At 31.5% G+C, this 27,615-nt stretch overlaps 2 protein-coding genes across 5 annotated transcripts; one reads left to right on the top strand and one right to left on the bottom strand.

The window, feature by feature from the left end:
• The first annotated feature begins 254 nt into the window (after nt 1-254).
• LOC130442656 (cryptochrome-1) lies at nt 255-16,615 on the top strand. The gene is made up of 8 exons (XM_056776968.1): nt 255-363; nt 3,205-3,443; nt 5,956-6,166; nt 8,953-9,190; nt 11,306-11,688; nt 13,235-13,375; nt 13,428-13,579; nt 15,651-16,615. The coding sequence occupies exons 2-8, from the start codon at nt 3,253-3,255 to the stop codon at nt 15,928-15,930; spliced, it is 1,596 nt and encodes a 531-aa protein (XP_056632946.1). The 5' UTR covers nt 255-363; nt 3,205-3,252; the 3' UTR covers nt 15,931-16,615.
• On the bottom strand, nt 15,507-27,615 carry LOC130442655 (PR domain zinc finger protein 15-like). 4 transcript variants are annotated; one of them, XR_008909790.1, is made up of 9 exons: nt 27,346-27,615; nt 26,919-27,233; nt 26,698-26,860; nt 26,470-26,642; nt 25,387-25,851; nt 23,835-24,308; nt 21,306-22,099; nt 20,591-20,765; nt 17,018-19,169 (listed from the first exon to the last, which is right to left on the bottom strand). XR_008909790.1 is itself a non-coding variant. In XM_056776964.1 (8 exons), exons 1-7 carry the CDS (start codon nt 27,415-27,417, stop codon nt 21,326-21,328), a joined length of 2,436 nt encoding a protein of 811 aa, XP_056632942.1. In that variant the 5' UTR covers nt 27,418-27,615; the 3' UTR covers nt 15,507-15,831; nt 21,306-21,325. The 4 variants fall into 4 exon arrangements, 3 of the variants coding, with proteins under 3 accessions (XP_056632942.1, XP_056632945.1, XP_056632943.1); XM_056776964.1 differs by lacking the exons at nt 17,018-19,169; nt 20,591-20,765 and adding an exon at nt 15,507-15,831; XM_056776965.1 differs by lacking the exon at nt 20,591-20,765 and having other exon boundaries at nt 27,346-27,613.

Genomic DNA, 27,615 nt, shown 5'->3' with positions numbered 1-27,615 from the left:
AATTTTATTGGCCGTTAAACTGATATTTGCTTTCTTTGGTGCTTCATATTTATACAACCCATCTGACAAAGGATTGCATTAATTTAATAAACTGTGAATGAATTGAAAATAACTTTTATAACATACCTCGTAATAAATGCTGGGAGCTCAAATTGAACACACTGAGTGCAACGTGACTTTATAAATCACATGATCAAGAAAACCAATCGTAAATGTTTCGGGGGAAAGTCACGTTGCAAATGCCGTAGAAGATTGAAGAATTTACATCACATTAAAATTCGCCAAGACAGTTGAAACGGAGCGCAAAATTTTGAATTGTAATAGTGCTGAAAGTTCATTTTTTAAATTAGTGGTGATACACTGGTGAGTACGATGATTCTTTGTTGTAGGTATATAGTAAATATACTTTATAAATGACCATGATGTTAGCACTGATTATGGTAATACGATATTTTTGGATTAACTGAATAAGTTTATTTTGTTAATAATCATATAGAGTATTTTTATTATTTACAAATAAAACACAATAACAAAGATGAGATAGAAAATACTATATTAAATCGAACTTTTTGAGATAGTAATCCGTATAATTTTTACAATACGAGGACTGTTTTATGTTAGGGTGACCTTTTATAGATCGACAATACTTCAGCTACAGTTTTACATAAATCTGATCGATAGATTAAATTTAATAATTATTGAAAAAAAACTGTATTCATTCATAGAAAGAGTTATGAGTATTAATTATTAAACTTTACTTTTTATGTGGAAAAACATTTAAAGAAACCAAGGAAAAGTTACGTAAATATTATCCTGAAAGTGTTCCGATAAATGGAATAATTTCTAAGCATTTCTATGCTTTGAAAAGCAGGGATGATGCTGAACGTTCGAACCCTTATCTACCATGCCAGAAATGTTTAATGGTTAATAAAAGCAGTGCTCTTGTGCTAACCTCTCGTCGAGTAAAAGATTACTAATGAAGATTCCAACCGAATAGATAGACAATGTTTTGCATAAAAGCTTACACTTGAAAAAGTTATCTTCAAAGTGGGTGCGGCAATTGCGTGATGCTAATCAAAGGGTTACTCACATTAACGATTGTTTTGGATATGCTCAAATTTAATTAAAGTGAATTTTTTTATCGATATGTTAAGATAGATGAAACTGGGGTACACCAAATGGTGCAATCTAGAAAAAGTTCAATTTTAAGGTTATACGTAATTACCACGTTTTGGCAACAAAACACCTGTCCATTTGACTGCAATATCTATCGAATCAGGTTCCCTTCTATTATTTTCTATTCATAAACTTAAAAACATGGCTTGAAGGAAAGTTATTTTGAGAAAATGATGATAAAGAGATTATGTTGAAAAAAAATGTCTCGCTTACAGTGACATTATGACCACAAAAAAATATATGAAAATGGTTATGAAACGCTAGGAAATACAAAACGGCAAGAGGTAAGAGATGGATAATAGTTAGTTTGTACAATACTAGTTATAGAAACGGCAGCTAGAATCCATAATAACAAAAGTGAAAAAATGGTAAGCTGACATCTAGATGGAGCTACTAGTATTAAATCCATATGATTTTCAGTAATTATAATGCTCAAAAAGCACCTGTATAAATTTGACAGCTATCGAACTAATTTGGGTGAAGCCACTTCTGTTACTTCAAATTGCGTGTGTTTATAAAGCATTTCTTTTTGGCAAAAAATACTATCAAAACCTTGATTTTTTCTTATGAACAGTATTCGGACTTTGCCCCAGGAAAATCAAACGAGGCGAAATGGGCACAAAGGATTATGCACCCAATGGACGCCCCAAAGAGGCTATCAATGACGAAAACATCAAAAAAGACCACAAAATAATTTCAAACAATCGTAAAATGAAGGTGATTGGGATAGCGAAAACCCTAAAAATATCAAAGGAATGTGTTGGACATGTCGTGAATGAATATTTTGGTATGCGAAAGTTCTTTTCAAAGTTCATGCACGTGATGAATCGACTCCAAAGTGTGAAAAGACACAAATGTGGGCTGGCAAGGTTATGGCATCAGTATGTTGTGTTGCGTAGGTATAATATTCATCGACTGTTCTAAAAACAGCAACTATTACGTAGCGTTCTTAGATCATTTGAAAGACGAAATTGTGAAAACGGTGCCATTCAAAGAAGAAGAAAGTGTTGTTTCATCAAAACGATGCATCGTATCCCATACTAAGGAAAACGATGGAAAAGTTGCATTAATTGAGCTTCAAATTACTTCTGCAATCACCGTATTCTCCAGACTCGGCCCCTAGCGATTTTTTTCTGTTCTCACAACTCAATAGGAAGCTCGCTGAACTGAATTTTGAGCCAATGAAGATAATATCGCCAAAACTGAATCATATTTTGAGGCTAAAAACAAATCGTACTATGACTGCTGTAATCATCGTATCGCTTAAGGCAACTATATTGAATAATAAAATCAAATTTCATCAAAAAAAAAATAATTCTATGCTAGCTTACGAGCTCTTCAATCCACCTCATTAGAATTTGTTTGAGATAGTTAATTCATAATTACTTTGTACAACCATATAAGACGGATGGACGAGAACAGACTTTCGAGAATAGTTATAGAAAACAACCCGCCAGGCTCAAGGCCTCCCGGGAGACCACCTAAAAGGTGGAAAGATAGTTGGCAATCCACCTCTCAGGAAAAGATGCAGAGGCAGCTCCAGAAGACCTTGTACGAGAACCAGTCAATAAATCCGTGACTTTTCAAATTTTACGCCTCTTAACTGAAAGGGCAATACTGCCCCCATCAACGAGCATCTGTTATTTGTCTCCCGCCAAAACTTAAGCAAGTTGCATCATTTAGATTATGTTTGATAGCCATTAGTATTAGACTATCGATTTGATTGGAAATTGGAAAATGTAAGTGAGAAAACGCACCACAACTTCAACGAAGGCGCAGCTAAGTACCATAAAAAGTTTTAGCCGAAGGTACGGAATCACGAAATTGTCTTACAAACCAATTTTGATGACCTCGAAAAATCTTGTATAATAATTTCTGGGTTGTATACAATTAATTAGTAAGATATTCGACCGCTCATATATGTATTGATGTTTCTTTTTGGCGTTTAGATTAGATCTAAATTCTTAGACGTTCTGGTTAAATCTACTTTACACAAATTATCATCATTTTTAATGACAATAATTTTAGGTACAACAGCATTACCTTCCAAAAATTATGTATCTTGATGTCAAGTAGATGAGCGGAAGTGCGTGTCACACATCCATTGGAGATGAGAAACACACAGTACATTGGTTCCGTAAAGGTCTGAGGTTGCACGACAATCCATCTTTAAAAGAAGGTATCAAAGGGGCCAAGACGATTCGTTGTGTTTTCGTCTTAGACCCTTGGTTTGCTGGTTCTTCTAGCGTTGGAGTCAACAAATGGAGGTGAGTAACAATTGATTGAAATTGTTTATAATAAATTAATTTCAATCTGTAATTGTGAGCTAATACATAGAAGAATAAATCTGCGTCAAACATAGTGTTGTACTTCAATATTACTTTAATGAAACTCTTCCCAAAATGCATGGATATCTACTTTCTTGAAGGTGTATATAATTAATATAAAATGATACAGCTTCACCTGTTTTAATATTTTACCGTACTTTATATTTTTCATTTGCTAATACAAACTGAGAGTCACTTTTCTATATTTTTGCTAAAGGAATTATTGTCTCACCACTTTGTTCTGCAAAAACTTTTTTCTGTCAATATGGTCATAGCCACAGTGATCAGGGATTGATGGAATTGTTCCATCACATTATCTCTATACGGATATAATTTAGGTCTATTTTCAAAAAATACAAATTTATCCTCTTAGTATGACTTGCGTTATCAAACAAAGCGGGTAGACGATAAGCTTTATCAGAGAAACCTAGCGATTTGTCAACAAGAATTTTTCTGATATCTTCCGCTTCTTGTAAAGAAAGAAGATAAAAAGTTTGTAGTTAGTAATAAATTTTATATAAGAAATTATTGATAGATAAACATTAAAATGAAAATGAAAAATATAGTTCTTTGTGCAATCAAATATTGTCGCAGTAATGTAAAACAAATTAAACGTGGTTTTCCATAAATTTTTGAAGCCAGGTGATAAAATTTTAGCGTTGTTAAAAAAACAAAGTTGGTCCTCAAACGAAAGTTTGCTCCTTACATTTTTAAAAACCTATATTGCCAAAACGTAAAGCGAAACCTAACTATTGAAAATAATTTTTCTTTTATAAGTAAATAAGTATCAATATAAATAATACTTTTATTATTCTGTTATTTTTTAGAGTGTAATTCAGGAGAGGAATTTAATGGTGTGTCATAATGCATTATTGAATATAAAATCTGTACTTGAGATATTCTAATCATCTTTTCTATAATAGAGAAACTTCAATCACAACTCTAGCAAGAACTAGTTATTGAAATTATTTCTTCTAGATATTTTTGCATTCATTTCATAGTATTTTTCTTGGAAATGACAGATATAAATTGCGGTGACTAAAGTCACTTTTTTATTAATTAATTCTTTCTCGGGTTTTCCACATTTAATTAACTGGACGACGGATAAAATACGTTAAGCATCAAGTATATTTTTGTTGCGGATTATTCGTCGCCCATCTATTATGTTCAACATTTCACCTATTTATTTATTTTATTATCATACAGATTATATATTTAAGTGTTAGGGTAATTTTAATGAAATCTCGAAATTATGGGTGAGGTGGGGAAATGATGATTTATTTTTTATGAAATCGTATCATTTATTTTTCAAATATATTAGGTTATATTAACTTACAAATTATGAAATAAAGCAAAATGGTAATTAAAAAGTTTCGATAAACAACAATGTATGACAACCGAGTCGATCTAGTTTGAAAGTCATTACCTCATAACTCATCATCCCCTCACTTTTATTCAAAATGAGGAAAAGACAAAACAAATCGTAACCTAAAAAAATCTCGCAACATAACCTCTCGTTACCTAGCTTTTCGCTACGTTTTCTACCTCTAAAAACATACTTAACTACGTCATCAAAAATAAAATATTATAACTACCTTTTTTATTTTCTACTGTGATGGAATGATTGAATAAAATGTGTTCTTTAAAAAATGACAATGAAATCTTCTTCCAACAATTACACTAACAAAAAAACAAAAAGTTAATTCGCCATTCCGAACAAGTAACCGTACTGCCAACTGTCAAAAACTAATGTTCTTTCGAAAACAAAAACATCCAAAGTCTTATAAGTTACTTTCCGACATGGTTTTTAAGCTACGCCTTCGTGTCAGGTCCCCTACCAGCCAAATTGACCAGAATTGAATGTTGAAAATTAGTTATACAAAAAATATCTAAAAATAGTAAATGTTTATGAAACTACCTGAACGTATATTCTTTGAAGATTGAGTTTGTTTCAAATCCACTGTTTTTATATGAACTAATTTGAACCTTTCTCTTTTTGTCGGTATTTAAAAATTCAACAACCATTTTGTACAGGGTAAACATCTAATTTGATTAGCATATAAAATTGCTCTATGAGTAACTCTATACAATTGTGAGATTCAACTATAGTATAATATAGTAGTATAGGCCGCAGACAACAGTTGATAATGCTTTGAGCAATAGATAAATTTGATTTAGAATTTTAAGAAAACTTTATTTTCAGAAAATATTGACAATAGTATAACTATTTAAACTAAATAATGACATTATTTACTAATAGTGTATTGAAATTATATACTGAATGACTACCAGCAATCTTTTAAATGATGAATTTTTTATAGTACGGTCGTAAACAACAGTTTTTGTGTTATTTAATTGTTATTAAACTTTCTTATTATATTAAACAAAAGTAAAATAAATATTACCTTCGAATATTTAGTTTTGACTCTAAATATAATAATTATGGCTCTAGATTTCTGCTTCAATGTTTGGAAGATTTAGATCGTAACTTGAGAAAATTTAATTCGAGGTTATTCGTTATCCGTGGTCAGCCTGCAGACGCACTTCCGAAACTTTTCAAAGAATGGGGGACGACAGTTCTCACTTTCGAAGAAGACCCAGAACCATTTGGGAGAGTCAGAGATCACAACATAACAGCACTATGTAATGAACTAGGAATAACGGTAAACACTTAATTTTTAATTAATTTACTGGAGAAATATTAAACTGTTTTTTTTTAATTAATAAAGATCACTTATAAAAAATATATATTATAAGTAATCTAGTGTTCAAAATTTAATTGTTCGTTATGAAAATTATGATGAATTTTACCTTATTAACAAAATTATGATTATGAAGTATAAATAAAAAATAATGATGTGATTGGGTGAAAAGTTTCCGACCTCAACCTGAATATTTATGAGATTTTTGTTGAAATTTTAGCAATTTTGGATGCTTATTAATGAAATCCTCTGAATATTTTATGAAAATTGAGTATCGAGCTGGCATTAAATATTCGTTTTTTGACGGCAATATGCCTACACAGATAAAAGAAGAGTTAGAAAACGTGTAGTCATTTACGGATTAAGGTTAGAAAGATAGAAGAATATGTGAGCTGATCAAAAGAACGCTTTTCCATATACAGACTGAAGAAAGCATACGTAAACTACCCCCGATTTGAGTGCCGCGTTTGTTCATTTTGGACCAAAAACACAGTCGAATAAAAGTTCCTAGGCCTTATTGACGCGGTTGAAATAAAATTAGTTCATTTCTTGCGTCTATTAATAACTGTAAATGAAAGCTGGATCCACCACTACACTCATAGAGCGAAAAAACTGTCAAGGCAGTGGATTTTAAAGGGTAAATCTGCACCGTTTTCATTGGCTGGAAAGTACTTGCGACCATATTTAAAGATAGTCAAAATCATCGTCTATAATCAAAAAGATAAAATAATAACATAAGATATTTTATTTTATGAAAAAATGCTTTTCCATCCGGGCAAGTACCCTTTCATTCTTCGGTAATATCTACGGCTAAAATTTACAAATTCCACTTCGAATTGTATGATCACACACCTTATTCTTCAGATATGACTCCTAGTGACTTTTTCCTATAGCCTTACCTCAAATTTTTACTTGCCTGGACGGCTACATTATCCCATACGTAAATGCCTACTTTAGGAGAAAATACGGCAGCTATTATTTAAAGAGGTAAAAATGATAGAGCATCGTTGGAAAAAGTATATAAACTCAAAATAGGTCGGAAACTTTCTAAACAACCCTATTATTTGATCAGAAGTTTGGAAAAAACTAGCTACAATAAGTGAACAAGTAAAATTGCGATTGGATATACTAGGCATGATCGTTTGTTGGTAAAATAATTCACAGGTAAAGGTGAAGATGAATAACAGAAAATTGTTCTTTTCATATTGTTCAAATATGTAACTACATTCCATAATGTTCGGATTTAAATCTCACCTAGGAACCGACTCTTTTGGGTAGGCAACTATTGATACCAGTATCACACGTCATACTTGTAACTAACTACATCTCTATAACTTTCAATTTCCCTCACACATGCTCCATTTTATAACCTCTCCCATAAATAGAGACACTTTCCCTCTTACAATCCTTAATAGTAATCGAAAACTCACGCGCTTTACGATCCTCAACATTCAACAAATCCACACGTGTCTATGAAACCATATTATTAATACATACATATATTTATATATATAGTTCTCAATTAAAGTGTTAATTCTCGTTAAATATAATTGTGAACGAATTATCAAGAGCATTTAATTATCCCATACCAAACAATGAAAGAAATAAACTGATAAGTAGGGCGCAAGAAAATACTAGCCCGCTTTGATTATAGGTTTTAGTAATTTTCATTGATGAAATATCTTTTTTATTATAATAATTGTAAATTATAGTAGATGATAGGTGATTTCGAAATTTGGTATATGGGACTAGATATTTGCGACATAAATGACACTTTCCCTCATAGAAAAGTAGGATATTTGGAAACTTCTCTAAATTTGAATTATGTTATTAATTTATCCTTAGCCAAATAGAGCTAAAACTCAAAAAACTAAAATTGTAATGGAGAATTTCTTCTTTTAAAAGAGACGTTGAGGATAATGACAAAAACGTGGAATAGAATCATAGAACGTTTTCAAGCAAATATTGTGTTGCAACAATCGTCTATAATAAATCTTGATACGAGATACACCCTTTATGGACTGTAACGTTAGTATTAAATACTGTGATACGTTTTATTTCACTAAAAATGATTCTTATAAGAGGACATTACATATTCTCCTCGGTGCACATCCCCCTGGTATATCCTACTGACTGCGCCATGTAACGTTGATATTAAACACTGTAACTAATTCACGTATTAGCTTCATAATTTTTTATCATCTCCAGTTAATTGTAATTTATTCACTTGTTGTTCTAATAATGATTTTTCTACACAAACCAGAAATGAATGCATGAAAGCATATCAAAAACTAACTTGTGATTTGGAACAGTAAAAACAACACCATTTATAATCAGTGCTTATGAAAATGAATTGGAAGACAGCCTAGACATCGATTAAGTCCAGTTTACCCAGTGCTCAAAATGTATTTGACTAGTATGAGTGACAGAACAAAAAATGAGGCTCTGAAAATTCAATATTATTATTTCCTAATGGGCATTTTATTACAATCATGTTTGCCCAATTTGGAAATATGATTTCCAGAAAATATAGAAAAGTAAAATGCTAGAGTAAATTCATGTTTTCAGTATACAACTTTGTAATAAGTATTATTGAATTTACGTCATTTATTTTGGTAAGAAATGTAGGTAGTGCTTATTATTTATAATTATATTATACCTGATCCCTCGAAATTTAGACCTGTTTGATCATGAATTTTATATTGTGATGTATTGTTTGTTCTAGCTCATTATTTTGTTTCCTTTAGGTTATACAACGTGTATCTCACACACTCTACCATCTCGAAGATATAATAGAGAGAAATGGTGGAAAGGCGCCATTAACATACAACCAATTTTTAGCTATAATAGCTACGATGGGCCCTCCGCCGAAACCTGAATTACCTGTTTATGGTTGGCACAACGGGGCGTATACACCTTTGAGTGATGATCATGATGATAAATATGGTGTTCCAACTTTAGAAGAATTGGGATTTGACACGGAAGGTAAGAAATTCTTTAATTACTGCAAATTAGTACATCCTGTGGGTAATGTTGTCTCTCTTTGTTAGTCTAGCATGTCATTTCACGAAAATTTTTTCAATATGTATCGTTTACTTGGTCTAGACATTACGACAAGAATCGTTTTATTTTCATTCTACAATAGTTATGTCGTCATTACTTTAACTCATGTTGAGGTTTTTCCCTGCTTTGAATTTTTCTAACTTGTTAACTTTCTATCTTTGTAATTATTTGGTTCAAGAAACTGATTCTTTCATCGATGTCCGTACTTAGTGATTCACCCACAATTCATCTATTTTATCGATGTTTTACACATATAGTCCAAAGTTGATTCATTTTTGTGATTAAATGTTGGTAGGTATTCGTTGTACAGTTGATGATTCATTATCGTTGTGTTGTGTTCGTGCTTTTGTGTCCTTTTGATTATGTATAGTGTTAAGCTTGGTTTATGCAACAAAAATTAAAATTAACATTAAACTAAACTTTTTTGATGTTAATTTTTTGGTTTATGCAATTTCATTTTTAATTTTGCCTGCATCAACAATTTTTAATAAATGTTTTGTATAACATTAAGAATTTATTAATAAAATGCATTTGATCCCAATTCCTCGTAAGGACTTAGAATGTTTCAATAGATAGCTGCCGGCTATAAACAATAATAAATTAACTGCAAGGGATTTGCTATGAAGTTCATGTGATAAAATTAATTAAAATTAGGTTTATTTAATTAATATGTTACATCTTAATTGTTTAAGTTTGTATGCAATATTTTTTTAATAATATTTTCTTCAAGTTTTAGTTTTACGTTTTTCATAAATAATAAACCATTTTGTTTTGATTATTATTATTATAATTGAAGAATTATCACATTTCTTCCAAAACCAGATTTGTTTACATTTCACTTAAGTAAGGAGAAAAGTGCTCTCACAATATCTTTAATATTAAGTTACAACTAATGAATTTCCATATTTATTATTTTTTCATAATATTTTTCAATATTTCATCTTCTGTGATACTATAGCTTGAAAATGTGTTATTTTGAGAAATATTATAAACAAAAACCTAAATTTGGAAATTTATTAGTTGTAAGGTAGCAGTTAGAACTACCTCAAATAATTTATATCACGCGCCAATAATAAAATTAAAATTTGACAGTATTGGTGAAAATCATGTGTCGCTAGATGGCGCTGAATTTGGCTTCTATAGCTGTGAACAACAATATAATCTGTAAGGGTGTTTGATGCTGTTTAGTTTTTTATGATTTTGGTAGGGTTTTCTCTATTTTTGTAATTTCCTAAGCGTGTTTGGGTGGTTGGAATGAAAAGGTTGTTTATGCAGCCAAAATTAAAAATTAACATTAAACTAGCAACTTAAATTACTAGCTGGAAGACAAAGAAATGGTATTTGCAGCTCATGCAGAACATTAACAATAAATTAAAATTAGATTAAGAGTTCGCCAACTTTTAACTTCTAGTTTAATCCCTTAATTTTGTGAGGTTATGTTGTTTTATTTACAACATCCTTGTTTTTGCTTATGAAAATATTGCGCTGATTTTCGCCTTGGTGTTTTAAATTAAAACTAGAAATAGGAAAAAGCAATGTCTAAAAATCATCAATGTCCTGTAGACGAGGGAACACTGATAGACAGTGTCAGTAGCTTTCAACATTTGTATGACAAAAAGACCCTTTTTATAGAAGTAAAATGAGAAAACATTGGTTTACCAGTAACTTATAATTATTCTTCATTTATATATATATATATATATATATATATATATATATATATATATATATATATATTGATCTTTAAAATCACATAAATGAAGAAAATGGCAAGATTTTATTAACTCATGAGGTGAGGTTCGAGGAATGGCCGGCGGCATGGGAATAAATTGTTTATATTCATTCTTTCTACGATGAACGGGTTCCCAATTTACCCAATAGCTGCTTGTAAGAACTGTGTGAAACATCTGGTTCTGTTTTGCCTTTTTAAGTGTTTTCCGTCGACTTCCGCCTATTATTCCAGCTTATTTTAATCTTTTATGCACTGTCATTTATCCAGCATGTTACGTGACCATTATTTACAATCTTTTGTTAAAGGTTCAAATCCACCAACGTGGCTTGGTGGTGAAAGTGAGTCATTGGCACGCTTAGAAAGACACTTGGAAAGAAAAGCATGGGTTGCCTCCTTTGGACGGCCAAAAATGACACCTCAATCATTATTACCTTCGCAAACAGGACTATCACCTTACTTAAGATTCGGCTGTTTATCCACCAGACTGTTCTATTACCAACTAACTGATTTGTACAAGAAAATTAAAAAGGCATTTCCGCCTTTGTCGTTGCACGGTCAATTGTTATGGCGAGAGTTCTTTTATTGTGCTGCTACCAAAAATTCGAACTTCGATAAGATGTTAGGAAATCCCATATGCGTACAAATACCTTGGGATAAAAATGCTGCAGCATTAGCAAAGTGGGCAAACGTAAGTATAGATACTATTTCTATTTTCGTTCGATTCTTAACAAATATTTTATATGAACAGATACTCTCCACATATTAATATTTTCCTCCTAAAAGGTGATTTCATGTTAAATACCCTTTTGCAAGACTTCAAGACCACTGGATGCTTTATATCACTCAAATACAAGGTGTTTTAAAAAAAAAGTTCATTTTTGTATTGCTTATTGCGGGATCACGGTTATTCGGAGGGGCGCAGGTGGTATGTCAATCGGTAGCCGCCTCTTGGGAATTTAATCGCTATGGATAGTTTCTCGAGAACAGACCGTGCACTGTGCGTGCATGAGTTTTACAAAAACAGTAATTCGGCGACTATAGTGGGTAGAAAATTCTACTATATTTGCAATGATCGTCACTAAACTGATACGCCAGGAGCTCGAATGGTTAGAAAATGGGTCTAGAAGTTTAAAGAAGCCGGGTCAGCACTGGATAAACAAACCAAAATCCGGGTGTCCAAGGTTTTATAGAACGGTCGACAACGTAAACATTGTTACTCGGTCTGTTCTTGACAAGCTTGACTTATCTATTCTGAAGCGTGCTGTTGCTTTAGATCAGCATTATTTCGCATCTTACACAAAGATTTTGGGCTGCACTCTTACAAAATTCTGTTTGTGTGAGAATTGAAGCCTTAGGATGGTAGTGACAGGCTTGATTTTGTAAACCAGATGATTGGGGGCTTTCCAACACGTTACCAGCATCTTCTTTTCGGATGAAGCTTAATGGATACGTTAACAAACTAAATTGCCGCTACTGAAGTGTATCATTCGCCTAAAGTGACCGTATGGGCGTATGTGACGTTAGTGCGAGGAATTATAGGCACTTACTTTTTTGAAGAGGACGCACAGTTACAGTGAATTCAGATCGTTATGTGCAGATGTAATCGACTTCTTCGTGTCTGAACTGCAAAAGAGAGTTGGAATATTCGGTCCCGCAGGTGCAAGTTGCGTGAAATATTGAAAGAACCCAACAACTTAGAAGCAAGCAAGGCTGTTCAACTTGTAGGGATTAGGTTGAGATGTTTTTTGGGAGGAATTATTTACGTGCCCTTGTTGAATATCGAGAATTAAAACGTAGAAATTGAATAAAACATGGCTCACTGAAAAGACAAATATAGTTAAGTGAGATATAGTATACAGAAAGGCGGCTGCATTATTTTCTATCGTCTGACATTCGGAGCAAGCAACAGAATTAGCGAAAAGAGGAATTTTGTTCAAGTTCAAGGCACTCGCACTGGTGTAATCGCATAATATCGAAACGCAAATCGGTTGAATTCTATTGGATATTTTCGAAAATCATATTGGCACTATCGTCTCTAATGAAACCGGTTTGGAGCACATCGACTGAATGGTCATTTTGTTTCTATGTATATGTGTAAAAAATATATCATAAGTTTTCATTTATTAATTTTTATTTGAACAAACCATACCTAAACATATTTTTGGTTGAAGATCCATGTCGACGCGACGACTTATATTTTAGGGTGCTAAAACATCGTTTCTTTGTAAGAACAGGGTCAGACAGGATTTCCCTGGATAGATGCAATCATGACACAACTGAGACAAGAAGGATGGATCCACCATATAGCAAGACACGCTGTAGCTTGTTTCCTAACGCGAGGAGATCTTTGGATATCGTGGGAAGAGGGAATGAAGGTAATATCTATTTCTTTTTGTTATTTACACTTTAATATATAAATATCTTAAGGTATTTGAGGAACTCTTATTGGATGCCGATTGGTCAGTGAATGCCGGTACTTGGATGTGGTTATCATGTTCCAGTTTCTTTCAACAGTTTTTTCACTGTTATTGCCCAGTTAAGTTCGGGAGAAAAGCCGACCCTAATGGAGATTATATAAGGTAACATAATGTTTTCATCTATTTCTTACTTGTCCGTCTATCTAAAAAATGTTATCGATATTAATTTTGATAAAAAGGACTAGATGGGAATTGGATAGTCAGTTAACACATCACAAAGTCGTGTGACTAAGAAAAACACATTTTTTGCCAAAAATCGATTATATCGAGCAATGTAATCTCTTTCGAGAGCAATACAATCATTCCAACGCTTTTCTAACTTCTCGATACTGTGCTTGTAGAGGGATTTGTCTTTTGTCTCAAAATAGGTTTCAGTTTCAGCAATTGCTTCTTCATTTTAGCTGAATTTCTTACCGGTGGGCATTTTTTTGAGATCAGCGAAAAGCCTGAAGTGAATCGGTGCATTATTTTGGTGAAACAGTGGTTCTTTCTGCAACAGCTCTATGTAGTATGAGCTATTGATTGTCTCTCTTTTGGAGATAATCAATGAACAATATTTCATGCGCATTCCAAAATACTGAAGCCATAACCTTCCAAGCTGACTGTTGTGCCTTTGGATGCTTCGGACGTGGTTCATCGGCTGCAGTCCACTCAGATGATGATCGTTTTGATTCCGGAGTGAAGTGATGCATTCATGATTCATCCATTGACACATATCGACGCAAAAAAATCTGATTTATTACGTGTTAACACTAATCTGAATCATCAAGACGTTGTTTTTGATCGCCTGTGAGTAAACGCGGCACACACATTGAAAAAAGCTGCCTCTGGGTCAAATGTTTATGCATAATTGTAAACACACCGCCTTCTGATATCTTTACGGCCTCAGCTATCTCACGCAATTTCAATTAACTATTAGATATGACCAATTTGTGGACATGTGTTTTCTGTAGTAACCATCTCAATTGGACGACCAGAACGTTCACCATCATAGGTGTCTGTACGACCACGTTTATATTCAGCAAACCAATACCAAATTGTTCTTTTCGATGGTGCAGATAACACTTTTGAAGCCATTACCCGAGCTTGTTCAGTTTTTTTTTATCAACAAGCAATGATAAATTATCACACGAAATTGTTTTGAATCCATTGTTTTGAAAATGACAAAAGTAGTTTCACTAAATGGCTGTCAATTTTTTCACTAATCAAAATTTCATGAAATTTCACACCAAATCTTTTGAAAAATGGTAATTCATAAACGTCATATGGATTTGACAATGTCAGCACCATCTGTGTATTAGTCACATGAGTTATTGAGTGATGTTATATTTGATTTTTTCTCACAGTCCGTTCTTCATCATCTATTTAATAGTAACCACAATTTAGCTCAAGTCCTATCCATCCATCTTTCTCCTGTAACTTGATTTTTGTGTGTATGATTACGCTGCCATAGATTATTCTGGAGTGTTTTCAAGGATTCTAGATGGTTTTGACTGTATTTGGAGAACCTTCTAGAATGTTGGATTATGGATAGGATACACAAGTAGTACACAAGAGAGAAAACATTTTTTTGAAAACCGCGAAAATTAGTATAAAGTTGTAAACTTTGATTACTGTACTATAAACTATTTTTAGAGCCTGGTTAATTAGTTACTTTAGTATCATGTGTGACTTTTTTCTATTAAGTAGACCAATCTTCTTTTTATTTTAGACCTACCGGTTACCTTCGTTGTAGACTATTAATGATTGGTCTGCTTTCCTAATTTTTCTTTATAATTGACTCCTTGCGTATTTTCTCTAACATTGTAGCAATTTGGAGTTAGTTACATATCATAGAAAAACGCTTCATCTAACAACCTCATATAATGATAATAAAGGATCACATTGGAAATAATTACGGAACATTTTTCTTTGAAGACGGCAGCATTTTATTGCAGTTGGAAATTTATTTATTTCAATTTTTGAATATTTGTTTTCTTAAATTGCGCTTAATATCTAGATGAATTTCCGAGTACAAGATTTATAAAAATTAGTATAAATACATATATTTCTTAAAACTTTTTATTACAAGTGTAAAGTTGTATATTGGGGTATCTATTTTCATAAAATTCAGCTTTCTATTCTTCCATATCGTAAAATTGAAAAAGCAATGATTAGGAATTTTTATTTTTAGAAAATATCTTCCAATATTGAAGAATATGCCAATTCAGTATATTCATGAGCCTTGGCTGGCTCCTGAAAAAATACAACAGTCAGCGAAGTGCATCATAGGAAAAGATTATCCTCTTCCTATGGTCAATCATACTGTAGCTTGTAGAATTAACATCCAGAGGATGAAGCAAGTATACCAACAGCTGAAAAATTACCAAATAATTGAGAATGCAAAATGTGAAAGAAGAGAACAAGATGGAAATGCAACAATTGTAAAAAATGTTGTAATGTCTGATTATTAGATAGGAAACATGATAAATGATAAAATTATTTTCGATGTAAAATATCGTACGTACGTTAACCTAGCGGACGAATTTTTTCAAAAATTACTTTTGATTGGCTTAATAATTGCCGTTTTTTAACCACCTTTTCTACAGTGAAATTCGAAGAATTAGTTGTTAATTATTTAAAAAAAAACCTATGGTCCGCTATGTTAACACATAAGTTAACGAGCCACCGCCTGAAAAACCGCTTCTCTACGTACGGCAATTATATTTGAACACATCAATAATTGCCGCCTAATTTGCCGTTCAAGAAATCATCGTTGATTTATCCGGAGCACATTGGGGTCGGGCGCAAAGTTGGGAAATAGCAATTTTCCATATAACTTAGCGAGCCCCACCCTGAAAAACCGCTTCTCTATGTACGGCAATTATATTTAAACACATCAATAATCCGAATTTCACTTCAGAAAAGGCAGCTAAAAACGGCAAGTATTAAGCTAATCAAAAGTAATTTTTGAAATAATTGGTCCGCTATGTTAACGTACGTGTACCACGAGCGTTAACATAACATAACATAGCCACTTATGTGTTAAGATAGCGGATCATAGGTTTTTGTTTAAATAACTAAGGGCAAATTCTTGGAGTTTCACGGCAAAAAAGCGGCAATTATTAAGTTAATCAAAAGTCATTTTTGAAAAAATTGGTTCGGTAAGTTAACGTACATATATATATATATATATATATATATATATATATATATATAATTATATCAAAAAAATGAATTTTGTTCTTAGAATTACTGAATATTTGGTGTTAAATTAATTTTAATTTTACAAAATCTATTATTTGTGTGTATAGTATGTCCTAACGATGTATTTCATGATACGAGTACTATTTTATAGCTTTTATATGAGATTTTAACAACCTTATCATTGTTTTGCAATTTAACATTTATTTCATTTAATACTTTTATTTATTCTTTTTAATCAAACATGTTACTGCAATCCGCTTTTAAGTCTCCTCTGGCTATACACTTATTAGAATCAAACAAAATTAATATAAATACATAAAAAAATTACATATAAGTTGAATGAAAACAAAAAAATGTTTGCATATTTTTATTTTTGTATCAATAGGTATAACATATTTCGTTTATTTTGAAATAAATATTTCTTCTGTAGTTGTTTACTTTTACCTTACAAATATACAGATAATATAAAATAATTTTGGATATAAACTGTACAACTTTTATTATATGTATTTTTTTTAATTTTCTCATCAATATTTATAGGGAGAAAAATTATTGAAAATTCAAAAATTTTGTAGGTATTTTAAACATTTCAGTAAGGTCTCCATATTGCGTGACGTCATAGGTATAAAATGAGCACTAACAAATGATGATGATTTACAAAGTAAATATGACAGTTACTCTCTCGGTTATTCTTAAATTATCGTTATTATCAACTAACTTGAAATTAATTTGAAAAATGGTATATAAATCGGGTTTTGTGTCAGGATGTGAAAACACCTGATAAAAGTTTTTTTATGATGCTTAAAAATTCGAATATACAACGAAAATGATTTGAAAGTGTTTGTCGTTTTGACAATCCTACGAGATGTAATTATTTTTGTTGCCGGGATCATTTTAATGTTATTAAGATTCAAATTTTTCAAGTTATTTCAATATATCATAGTAATTATGTTTATTGAGCTTTTAATTTTTCAATTTTTAACGTGATTATGTATTAATGTAAGAACTTAACCTATAAAAGGTTTATTCACATTATTCTTATATACATGAGACAACCTATGATGTCAATTCCGTATTGTTAAATTTTTACATTTTATTGCATCATTTCCATCTTAAAGTGTGTAAATAACTTTACTATTTCTAAATAATAAAAAAACTTCTAAATCAGTTTTAATGTTTTCCTATGATTTTTATACGACATTTACCTAGGTGACAGATTTACACATTTTGTAATATATAAAGTTTTCAGTTAGTGTGGTCGATTTTGCATCTAAAAAAGTCAAAAAACTTTGTGACTTTCTACAATTAACATTGTTCAAACTTCCCAAAAATAATTTTAATAAAAGAAAACGTTATTAAAATACCATAGAAATTAATTTTATTGAAAAATATACAAATAAAAGGAATTAGTCCCTTCAGATGGTACATTGTTTCTGCTTTTCTTCTTCCAGTTATTAAAAATATCTGTTGTGTCTCTTTTTTTGTGCTGTGACAGTGGCATTCCTTAGTGTTTACAGATGATATACTAATCTCACTCCTTTTAAAAAAGTCAGAATGAAGGATGATTCTAGTTATAGAGATCTTCGTCTTTTATATCATATGCTTCCAGGTGTAGTGCTCTGGAGTTTCATAATATTTCACACATCTAGAGAATGTGAATGGAGGTTTCGCCCTCTGTGAAATAGAATATGTCAAATCTAGCATCTCCAGATAACCATTAAGGCGAGAGTGCCCTGACATGTCTTCTGTTAGTATTCGTAGGTTGCTCTTGCCTAGTTTTATACATTCGATAGATCTTCACTGGTTATAGCTACCCTAAGAGTGTCTTAGCCTGTATCTCGACTCCTATAGATTGGCCCAGTATTTGGTTTTAAACCCTATCTACCTTCTTTTCCAGTGCTTTATTGTTCCGTAGCTGATACCACAAAAGGGTTCAAGTCATATTTTCTGCTTGAAATATCCTTGGTTTGTTACCCAGGCTTTCAGAGGGTTTAGTTCTAGACCCGTACACTCTTATTTCAGAACTGACTGCTGTTTTGGAGCCATCCATATACCATTTGATGACATTTCTGATCATTTCTTATATGATGTTTTGATTTCAGTTGTTTCTAGAGCTTAGTTGGTACCTAAGTTATACTATTATTGGTTTAGTATTACATATTTCTCAATCAATTTCCCTTGGATTTCTACTGAGATTTCTGGTTCAGTGGAATCTACCTCAAATCTGAACATGATTATTCTATGATCAGGGAAAGACGGCTCATTCGATACTCTCCAACTTCCTACCCATTCTTTTATGTTCAATGTACTTAATGTTGTTACAAACAGTGAAATGTGTTTTCAAAGCATCCTAGGAGTATTGGCAACTTTCTTCTCTGACAGTACTGCAGTTCCAGTGGTGGTACAAACCCGTATCCATGGAAGTAGCAGGAGACTGTGACGATTTCTTAACGCCTTTTCTCGTATTTCAGGTATGCCCTAATGAACGGAGTCTTTGTCAGTGTTTCTGAAAAACAAAAGTGATTTATGTCATTTCTTACCATGATACATAACCTAGTTTAACTACTTGTGTCAAACATTACTTTGGTGTTTTTACAGGTTCTCTATTGACCCAAGAGTCCTGGATAAAGACCCAGCTAAGGTTTTATTCAGTAATCGTCTGGGCGATGGCTGCTAATTTCCTTTAACGTGATAAGCGTTCACTTGGGCTATTTTGATACACTCCATTAAACCTTATGTTCCCCTTGGTGTTCTTCAACGACAGCGTCTTTACTTTCAATTTCCAATAGGGCCTCGAAGGTTGGTTTTTTTTACCCAGACTTTCAATGTGAAGGTGATCTGTGCCCTCCACATCTTCTTTAGAAACTTCGTTGTGATTGGATTGGTGACCCACCTTATTCTATAGACCATGTACTCTCTCCCTTTTGGAGATAGTCGATGTTCTCTCTCCCTTTTGGAGATAGTCGATGAACAATATTCCATGCGCATTCCAAAATACTGAAGCCATAACCTTCCCATCTGACTGTTGTGCCGTTAGACATTCCGGCCATGGTTCACCGATTGCATTTCACTTAGATGATGATCGTTTTGATTCCGGAGTGAAGTTGCATCCATTGTCACATATCGATGCAAAAATCTGATTTATTACGTGTAAACACTGCTCTGAATCATCAAGACTTGTTGCTTTTGCTCGACTGTGAGTAAACTCGGCACACGCTTTGAAAAAAGCTTTCTCATGGTCAAATGTTTATGCATAATTGTAAACACGACGCCTTCTGATATCTTTACCGCATCAGCTATCTCACGCAATTTCAATTAACTATTAGATATCACAAATTTGTGGACATTTTTGATGTTTTCTGTAGTAACCACCTCAATTGGCCGACTGGAACGTTCACCATCATAGGTGTCTGAACGACCATTTATATTCAGCAAACCAATAACAAATGGTTCTTTTCGATGGAGCAGAGTCCGGATAACACTTTTGAAGCCATTGCTGAGGTTCTACAGTATTTTTTTTCTCATCAAGAAGCATTAATAAATTAATACAAGAAATTGTTTTGAATCCATTGTTTTGAAAATATAAAAGTAGCTTCACTCGAAAGGCTGTCACTTTTTTCTGAATAATCGAAATGTAATGAAATTTTACACCATCTTTCGAAAGTTGGTACTTCATAAACGTCATATGGATTTGACAATGGCAACGTCATCTGTGTGTCAGTCACAAGACTTACTGAGTGATGTTATAGTTTCCAGAGCAGTGACTCTGTTTTATGTGTTCATAAATAATGATATTTTGCTGTTCCATAAAAATTAGATTGATACCTCCTACAAGCACCATTCCAAGAAATCCTACAGGGATAGATTTTGCCATCTTTGGTACAAATTAAATAAAATTTATTATGACTAAATTAACACAGAACTCACTTGCAAGATTTGCTGACAGTCTTGACTGCTACTGCTTCCCTTTGAAGTTTTTGTAAGCATGCCCCTGCACTCAATCACGTTTTATCTTATTTCTTTTATAAGTCTTCTTCGCACTAATCTCTTCCTCGTCCACCTCGTCTTCTGTAGCGCTGCTTTCATTGTTTTCACCCTTTTACTAATTTTTAAATTGATGTAAATGGTTAAAAAAATTATCTAAATATCAAATTTTTGTTCTATTTTTTGTGCTTAGTAATCATACAAAAATTCCTTATTTGTTTCACTTGACAATATTCGACTTTTATTACTACCATAAATCAAGACCTGTCAAATATTGGATATTTTTATGTCAATTATTGATGCCTCAGACCGCATTTCAAAAATGAGCAATACCTTCTCCATTAATTAGTAAAATATGAATTACCAAACATTAGAAAAATCACATTTTATTATCGATATTACGATTTTTAATCACTAGAATATATAAGTATTATTTTAGAAGTAATGTAAATTATTAGGTAAAAAATATGTCGACAATTGGTTTTTTTACTTCAATATACTTCAATTTGTTCCACTAAAATTAATAATAAATACAATATTAGAATATTTGCTTTAGTAGAAGTATGTTCCTCGTTAATTCGATTTCCCATCACTTTTTTTCGAGCAAATCTGGATTTTCAAAAACAAATCTAAACGTGTCAACCATTGGTACTCTTACCTTATCCAAAAATAGAAAAATTATATTGTAACAGTCTTCTTACAACTAACTAAATCTAAATCATGATCCAAATCCAAGTCTGGCATCGACAACATAGCATCTTTTTGTTGTCCAGTATCATCATTATCCAAATTATTTTCCCCGACTGCTGTATTAATCAAACTTTCCACTAATCTATCATTGCTGTCGCTGGTAAATGTTTCAGGATTGTTCAGTAATTTATCAATTTCTATAGTTATTTCGCGATTAATCTCATCGGTATTATAGTTAATGTTTTCTAAAGCTTGTGTCAGTTCATCTTCTTCTACTTGTTTGTTGGTTTCTGATTTCGTTTTTACAGATTTATATTTGCCTTTATAGTCTGGATGAACAGATTCGATGTGGCGTTTTATTGAATACTCATGCTTCATTTTCTTGTCACACTTGGGACAAGAAAATGGCATTATACTTATTGAAACCTTTTTATGTTCAGTTCTCTTTTCTTTCTTGAGATATTTGTATTCCATTTTAGACTCGCCGTGGAATACTTCGAGATGACGTTTAACAGAAGACTCCAATTTCATTTTTTTGCCACATTTTGGACAAGCATATTGTTTATCATTATTTAATGTGGCAGATTGTGTGACTTTGTTTACATTGTGTTGGTTTTTTATATGTTGTTTCAAGTATTTAAGCTGTTTATATTTTAACGGACAGTATTGACATTTAACTTCAGCTGTACTGTCGTGTAGTTTTATGTGTTTTTTCAGAAGATTTTTTGTTTTAAACGATTTCTTGCAAATTTCACAAGTTTCCTGAAAATGAAAACACTTAAAATTAATAACAATTTTCAAACCAAAGATTTGATGAACCATGCAAAATTTTCTATGAGAACCGAGAAGAAAAATTGCAATGAAAGCCCAGGGCAATAAATAGAGTGAATATGCAAATAGGGAGATTTTTAGGACTGAGAAAGCAGAGAATATATGCATGGATAGAGCTAAAGAAATAAAAAGATGGAAAAAGAAAATGATGATTACTATTAAAGAAATGGCTAGGAGATCTAGTATGACCTTATAAGAACTGTGAAAATGTTTTTACATCAATTTTTTTCCCAAAAGATTTAACCAAATAAGAAATTATATATTAATTCCGATTTTATAAGTGAAAATCCAACATTCATTACATATTAACATTATTATCACAAGTTATCTGGCAATATGCAGACCATTATAGTAAAGATTAATTAACAAACATATTTTAATGGAAGTAACATAAAGTAAACAAACATTTATCGACCCTTAACCTTTCCTTGCTCAAGCATAAATAAGAAAACCGCGGATAATAAATACGACTTTGTGGCAAACATAACTTCCTTATAATGTACGGTAACATGGTTATAAATGTTACTTTGTGGCAGTAATTGGAAAAATTGATGTAATTAATTTTGAGTGGTTATATTTCTATTGAGATTCAAATATATTTTTCTTGCTCATATGTTGCCAATACAACTTAGGTATTTCTCTCTAATGAGTTTAATACTACTTTTCGACATAACTGGTTGTAGTGTGTTCATAATTAGGCTTTTTTGAAATATAAGGCAAATTAAAAAAAGCCCTTAAGCAACAATAAACAAGGATAATCATCGGTTTTTTGTTCACCTAGTCTTGCTACCTACTATTCTCACAACAGAAAAAGATATAATGTTGGTTAAATGCAATATCTGCAATGTTTAAAAAACCTTTTTCAGTGTCAAAAGCTCAATTACTTGATTCAGTTAAAAAAATTATGAATGGATGAAATAATGTAAAAACTTTTAAAAACAAAAACAGACCAAGTGACATATGGTATTTCTCAAGAGACATTCTGAGATTTGCCCAACCTTTATACCAAGTTGAAAAAAATGGTTCTGAAAAACACATCAGAACCTGGTAAAATATTTCTAATAGAGCAAAAAATACTTAGAAATGAAGATGTAGATGAGATTATATTGTTGCATCTGTTTTGGAAGGCAAAATAAAAAAAGACAAGTTTCAGATACATCTGTGAAGTTCAAACTAGAAATTTATGTGGATGTAATCAGTTAAAGACAAAAAAATTTTATATCTGATGAAAAATACATTTTTTTATCAACAAAAAATCGATATTGGAAATTTAACCAATTCCCACAATTCATGGAAAAGGCAGACATAGCAATTTTCTTTACCAGATAACATATTTTAGAACTTTTACATAGCTATTGGTAAAAAATGAACAAAAAACTATTTTGTTTGAATCAAGTTTGGCTGTTTGATTTATTATATTTAATATTTTCATAATTTGGTAATATTTAATTATTGTATATTTCAATAAACTGTTAATATTGTTGGACAAATTAGGAATCAAATAAAATACTCTCTGTAATGTATATGAAATTATAAATAATATAATCTTAAAGTGTCAATAATTGTTTGTTCACCTTATCTAATGAATTTCCATATTTTCTATAAAATGTATATTTTTCAATTTAAATTTAAAAAAAAAGGTTTGAGGTTATTCAATTTTATCTACCTTTCCAGCAGCAAAATGCACGCTTTCCTTATGTACTTTCAAATTATCACTTCTCATAAAAATTCTGTCACATATATCACATTTATAACTACACCCTTCATGTATTTTAGTATGTTTCCTATAAGTCTTATATGAACCCAATATTTTATTACATATTGGACAATTATATTTTTCCGATTGTTTGTGTCGTTTCCTGTGGATAATTAAATTTGTTTTATGATTAAATACTTTATGACATTCATCGCATGTATATTTGATTTTGCTTCTTCTTTCTTTTTCTGGGCAATTATGATCCTGCAACAGTTCCCCGGTTTTAAACATCTGTTTACAAAATTTACAGTAATTGCTGTGATAAAGTTTCATATGTAGAGTGAGATATTTCTTTTGATAAAACAATTTTTCGCAGAGGGAACATTGCAATTTATAGAAAGCTTTACAAGGGTGGCAATCCAAATTTTCTTTTCGAGAAAATACCTAAAAATACAAAAAAAGTTTTTTATAAAAGAAGACAAATAATAGATACATAGAATATATTAAAATATGCAGCATCTAGAGTTTAATAAAAACTATCAAATTTATATAAATAGATTTAGAAACAAGTAGCAGGGTGACTAATTCAATAAAAGGTTTACTACACACTAAATAACAAAATACTCGGCGCAAAAATATATACATAAAAGTACTGCGAGATTTACTGTACTCAGTAGAAAATTAGAAATATGAGACAAAAATAAGCATAATGGAAATTGAATACCACATAAAAATAGTGAGAACAAAATAATTGGGATGAGATAAATAATGAAGACTCGAAGAATAAAACAAAAAGCAATAATATAGAAAGTAACAAAACACAGCTGAATGAATAAGGACATAATGTATAATCAAGACAACCCCAAGAAGTACCACAAAGCATCACACTTTAAAGTTTTGAAGGTTATTTCAGGTTTGCCCTACTTTGTTTCAAATCTGCATAACTAAAATAAATCTGCTAAAAATAATTTTTTATCTAGCACTAGACATTGAGCTATTGTAATTATCATCGTTATTCCATGTTGTTCCAAGTATGTTATCAATTGCTACAGAATACTGCTTTCCAAAAAAACTTGTTCATTAAAATTTTAGGAAAAAGTAAACCAACGATGGCCTAAAAACCTGGCCGATGGCCGCGAAAGCCTTAAGCAACTGACCTAGTCTTGTATTTTAATATTTCTAAAATGAAATTTTATCAGACTCTTTTAATTAAACCCATTTTGTTTCAATAACTCATATTCATACAAGAATTTAATCATCTTTTTGAAAGTAACGTGCTAGTTGTTGAGAATTTTTTGAGTACCAGTTGGAAAAATTTACTTCTTCTAGCCCCCCCTCCCCCCATTAAAATACCTTCGCGACGCCTGTGGAAAAAGAGAAAAATGTAGAAACATTTCCAAAATTAGGAGAACATCTATGAAGAAACAGTACCACTTGTGATTTGCTATTACAAAGAACTGATGCATTTCTAATTAACTTCAACATAAATCACTATTTGAAACTAAAATGACAACTTACATACCTTATCACACTCAAAACAGGTGAAATTTCCAATATGCATATTCATATGCCAAATTAGAGCTTTTAAATGTTTGAAAGGTTTAAGACAAATATCACACACAAATTGTTCATTATCGGGAGGTGCTAATTCAAAATTGAAATTATCCATCTCTCTTTCATTATCGGGGAGTATATATTCCATGTTTAAATTCAAATTTTCGTTATCAAAAAGATTGTTGTGGTTTTCTATCACTGCCAAATCCATGTGATTTGTATCCATATTAGAATTGAGGGTGAGGCCATTATTATCCATGCTGTCATTTAACAATTCATTAAATAGGAGAGGTCCTCCAATGTAGGCATCTTTTGGAAAATTTTGTAATTTTATATCGCAATTTTGAGTCAAATTAGTTTTTTCATTCAATTGTACAGATGAGTCTAAAGTTACATCAGTTGAATGTAGGAATTTCATGTGTTTTTGATATCCCTAAAATAGATAAGAGATCACATTTTGTAGGGCAATTAAAAATATCACAATTTCACTTCAGTTATCATTCTGAATATACTGTTTACACCAATACTCACAATCACACTGTCTGACGCACGTTTCGATAACCAAGTTATTGTTTTCAGAGACTGAAGGTAAAGCTCTGAACATGTATCAGACAGTATCTATTGCAGATTGTTTTGGGGAAACATTTTGGCTTTACAGTCACTTGGCACCTATACCTCTGCTGTTGTCCTCTGCCATGCTTATCATCATAAGGTGGTATTTGACAAGGCAGTGACCTGTCAGAAGACCAACCACCAGTTTTATGTTGTTTCAGGTCATCACGAGAAGTTCTTTAGACTTTTTAGCTGATATGATTTTGGATTGTCTTAAGCCTGCAGTGTTTCTCTAGTAAGACTCCACCTGTTTCTTTAGCCATTGGCAAGGCTCTCTGCTCCCTTCAGACTATGTAATAGTGAGTCTTGATGTAGTGGTAGTGTAAACAGTGCATTCAGTATGAATGTCACCAATGGTTCCAGAAATTCTAAATCAGTTACTATTAATTCTAAAAGATTTTTTTCCAGCATATTCTTTGATTATGCAACTGATATTTACCTCCTTTTTGCGGAATAGAAAATTGCATATGTGACAATATCTCTTAGTTTTAAAATTATAATGTTGCAATAAGTGTGATGCAAATTCTGGCAGATTTTTCTCCAGCCTTCCACAAAACTTACAACTCCATACTTCCCTTGATGCTATCGAGCTTTTATTTCTAACTAAGTGATCTAAAAAAGAACCATAATGAAATAAATTTTTAAAAGTTCTTTCTAATAATTTTACCTATGAAATTGTTACTTTTCAAATTTTGAGTATTTTTATTATTATTAATTGGTATTAAAATATCCCTGTTCATTTTAGATGCATAATAAGGAGAATACCATATTTTCAAGGTCTCGTTCAAATATATATCCTTAATAGTAACATAATATATATCTTCACCATCCTACAGAACAGAATTTTCAATAAAATATACAATAATAAATTATCTTGCAAATATTTACTTGATAACAAATTAAGTTTTGTTCCTCAAAATCTTTGGCATGAGTAACAAACATCATCCAGTTACATTCGTTCTCATCACTAGTATCTAAATAATATTCAGAGAAATCACCTTCATTATTATAAAATAGACGTACAGGGAAATTTATAGAAGGTAACAGTGTACATAATTTTTTTGCTTGTAAAGGACCAAATTGAGTTCCTTTATCAATAGTTCGTAAAGCCATTATATTGTAAGACCCATCTGCCATTTTTCTTAGTTCCAAATCTTCTGGTACAGTTAATCTAGCTTTAGATGGTATACTTTTATCAGGAATCTAAAAATACGTTTTATATATTGAATCATGAATTATTTGCAAAGTCTGTATCTTACAATCATTCTAAAATATTAATGATATTTCTTTTCATAATTCAAACCTTTCTACTTACATGAGAGACAATTTGAATTATATCACAATCCATTGGAGAGTGACTACTTCCACATATTCCACAAATTTGCATGTTTGCTACTATGATACACTTAATACTTATTTTTGTTAATTGGGGTTCAAATACCGATGTTATTGGAGCAAAAATATATATTAGAACAAAATTCAAACACAAAATATATATATTATTTGTAAAATTACTTAACCCTAAATTTTAAACATATACAGATAGATAATGTTAAGTAGTGGACTCTTAGACTGTATAATGTGG

The sequence above is a fragment of the Diorhabda sublineata genome, chromosome 4 (genome assembly GCF_026230105.1).
Source record: "Diorhabda sublineata isolate icDioSubl1.1 chromosome 4, icDioSubl1.1, whole genome shotgun sequence".
Taxonomy (NCBI): domain Eukaryota; kingdom Metazoa; phylum Arthropoda; class Insecta; order Coleoptera; family Chrysomelidae; genus Diorhabda; species Diorhabda sublineata.
Note: the sequence above shows the minus strand (reverse complement) of the source record. Positions and strands in the feature narration are given on the sequence as shown.

Excerpts from the sequence above, each read along its gene's own strand:
- LOC130442656 (XM_056776968.1), top strand. The coding sequence starts at position 3,253 with ATGAGCGGAAGTGCGTGTCACACATCCATTGGAGATGAGAAACACACA. Across the intron at positions 3,444-5,955 it reads GTTGGAGTCAACAAATGGAG|ATTTCTGCTTCAATGTTTGG; the intron begins GTGAGTAACAAT and ends TTATGGCTCTAG. Across the intron at positions 6,167-8,952 it reads GTAATGAACTAGGAATAACG|GTTATACAACGTGTATCTCA; the intron begins GTAAACACTTAA and ends TGTTTCCTTTAG.
- LOC130442655 (XM_056776964.1), bottom strand. The coding sequence starts at position 27,417 with ATGCAAATTTGTGGAATATGTGGAAGTAGTCACTCTCCAATGGATTGT. Across the intron at positions 25,852-26,469 it reads TTCTATTCCGCAAAAAGGAG|GGATATCAAAAACACATGAA; the intron begins GTAAATATCAGT and ends TATCTATTTTAG. Across the intron at positions 22,100-23,834 it reads TGCATTTTGCTGCTGGAAAG|GAAACTTGTGAAATTTGCAA; the intron begins GTAGATAAAATT and ends TTTCATTTTCAG.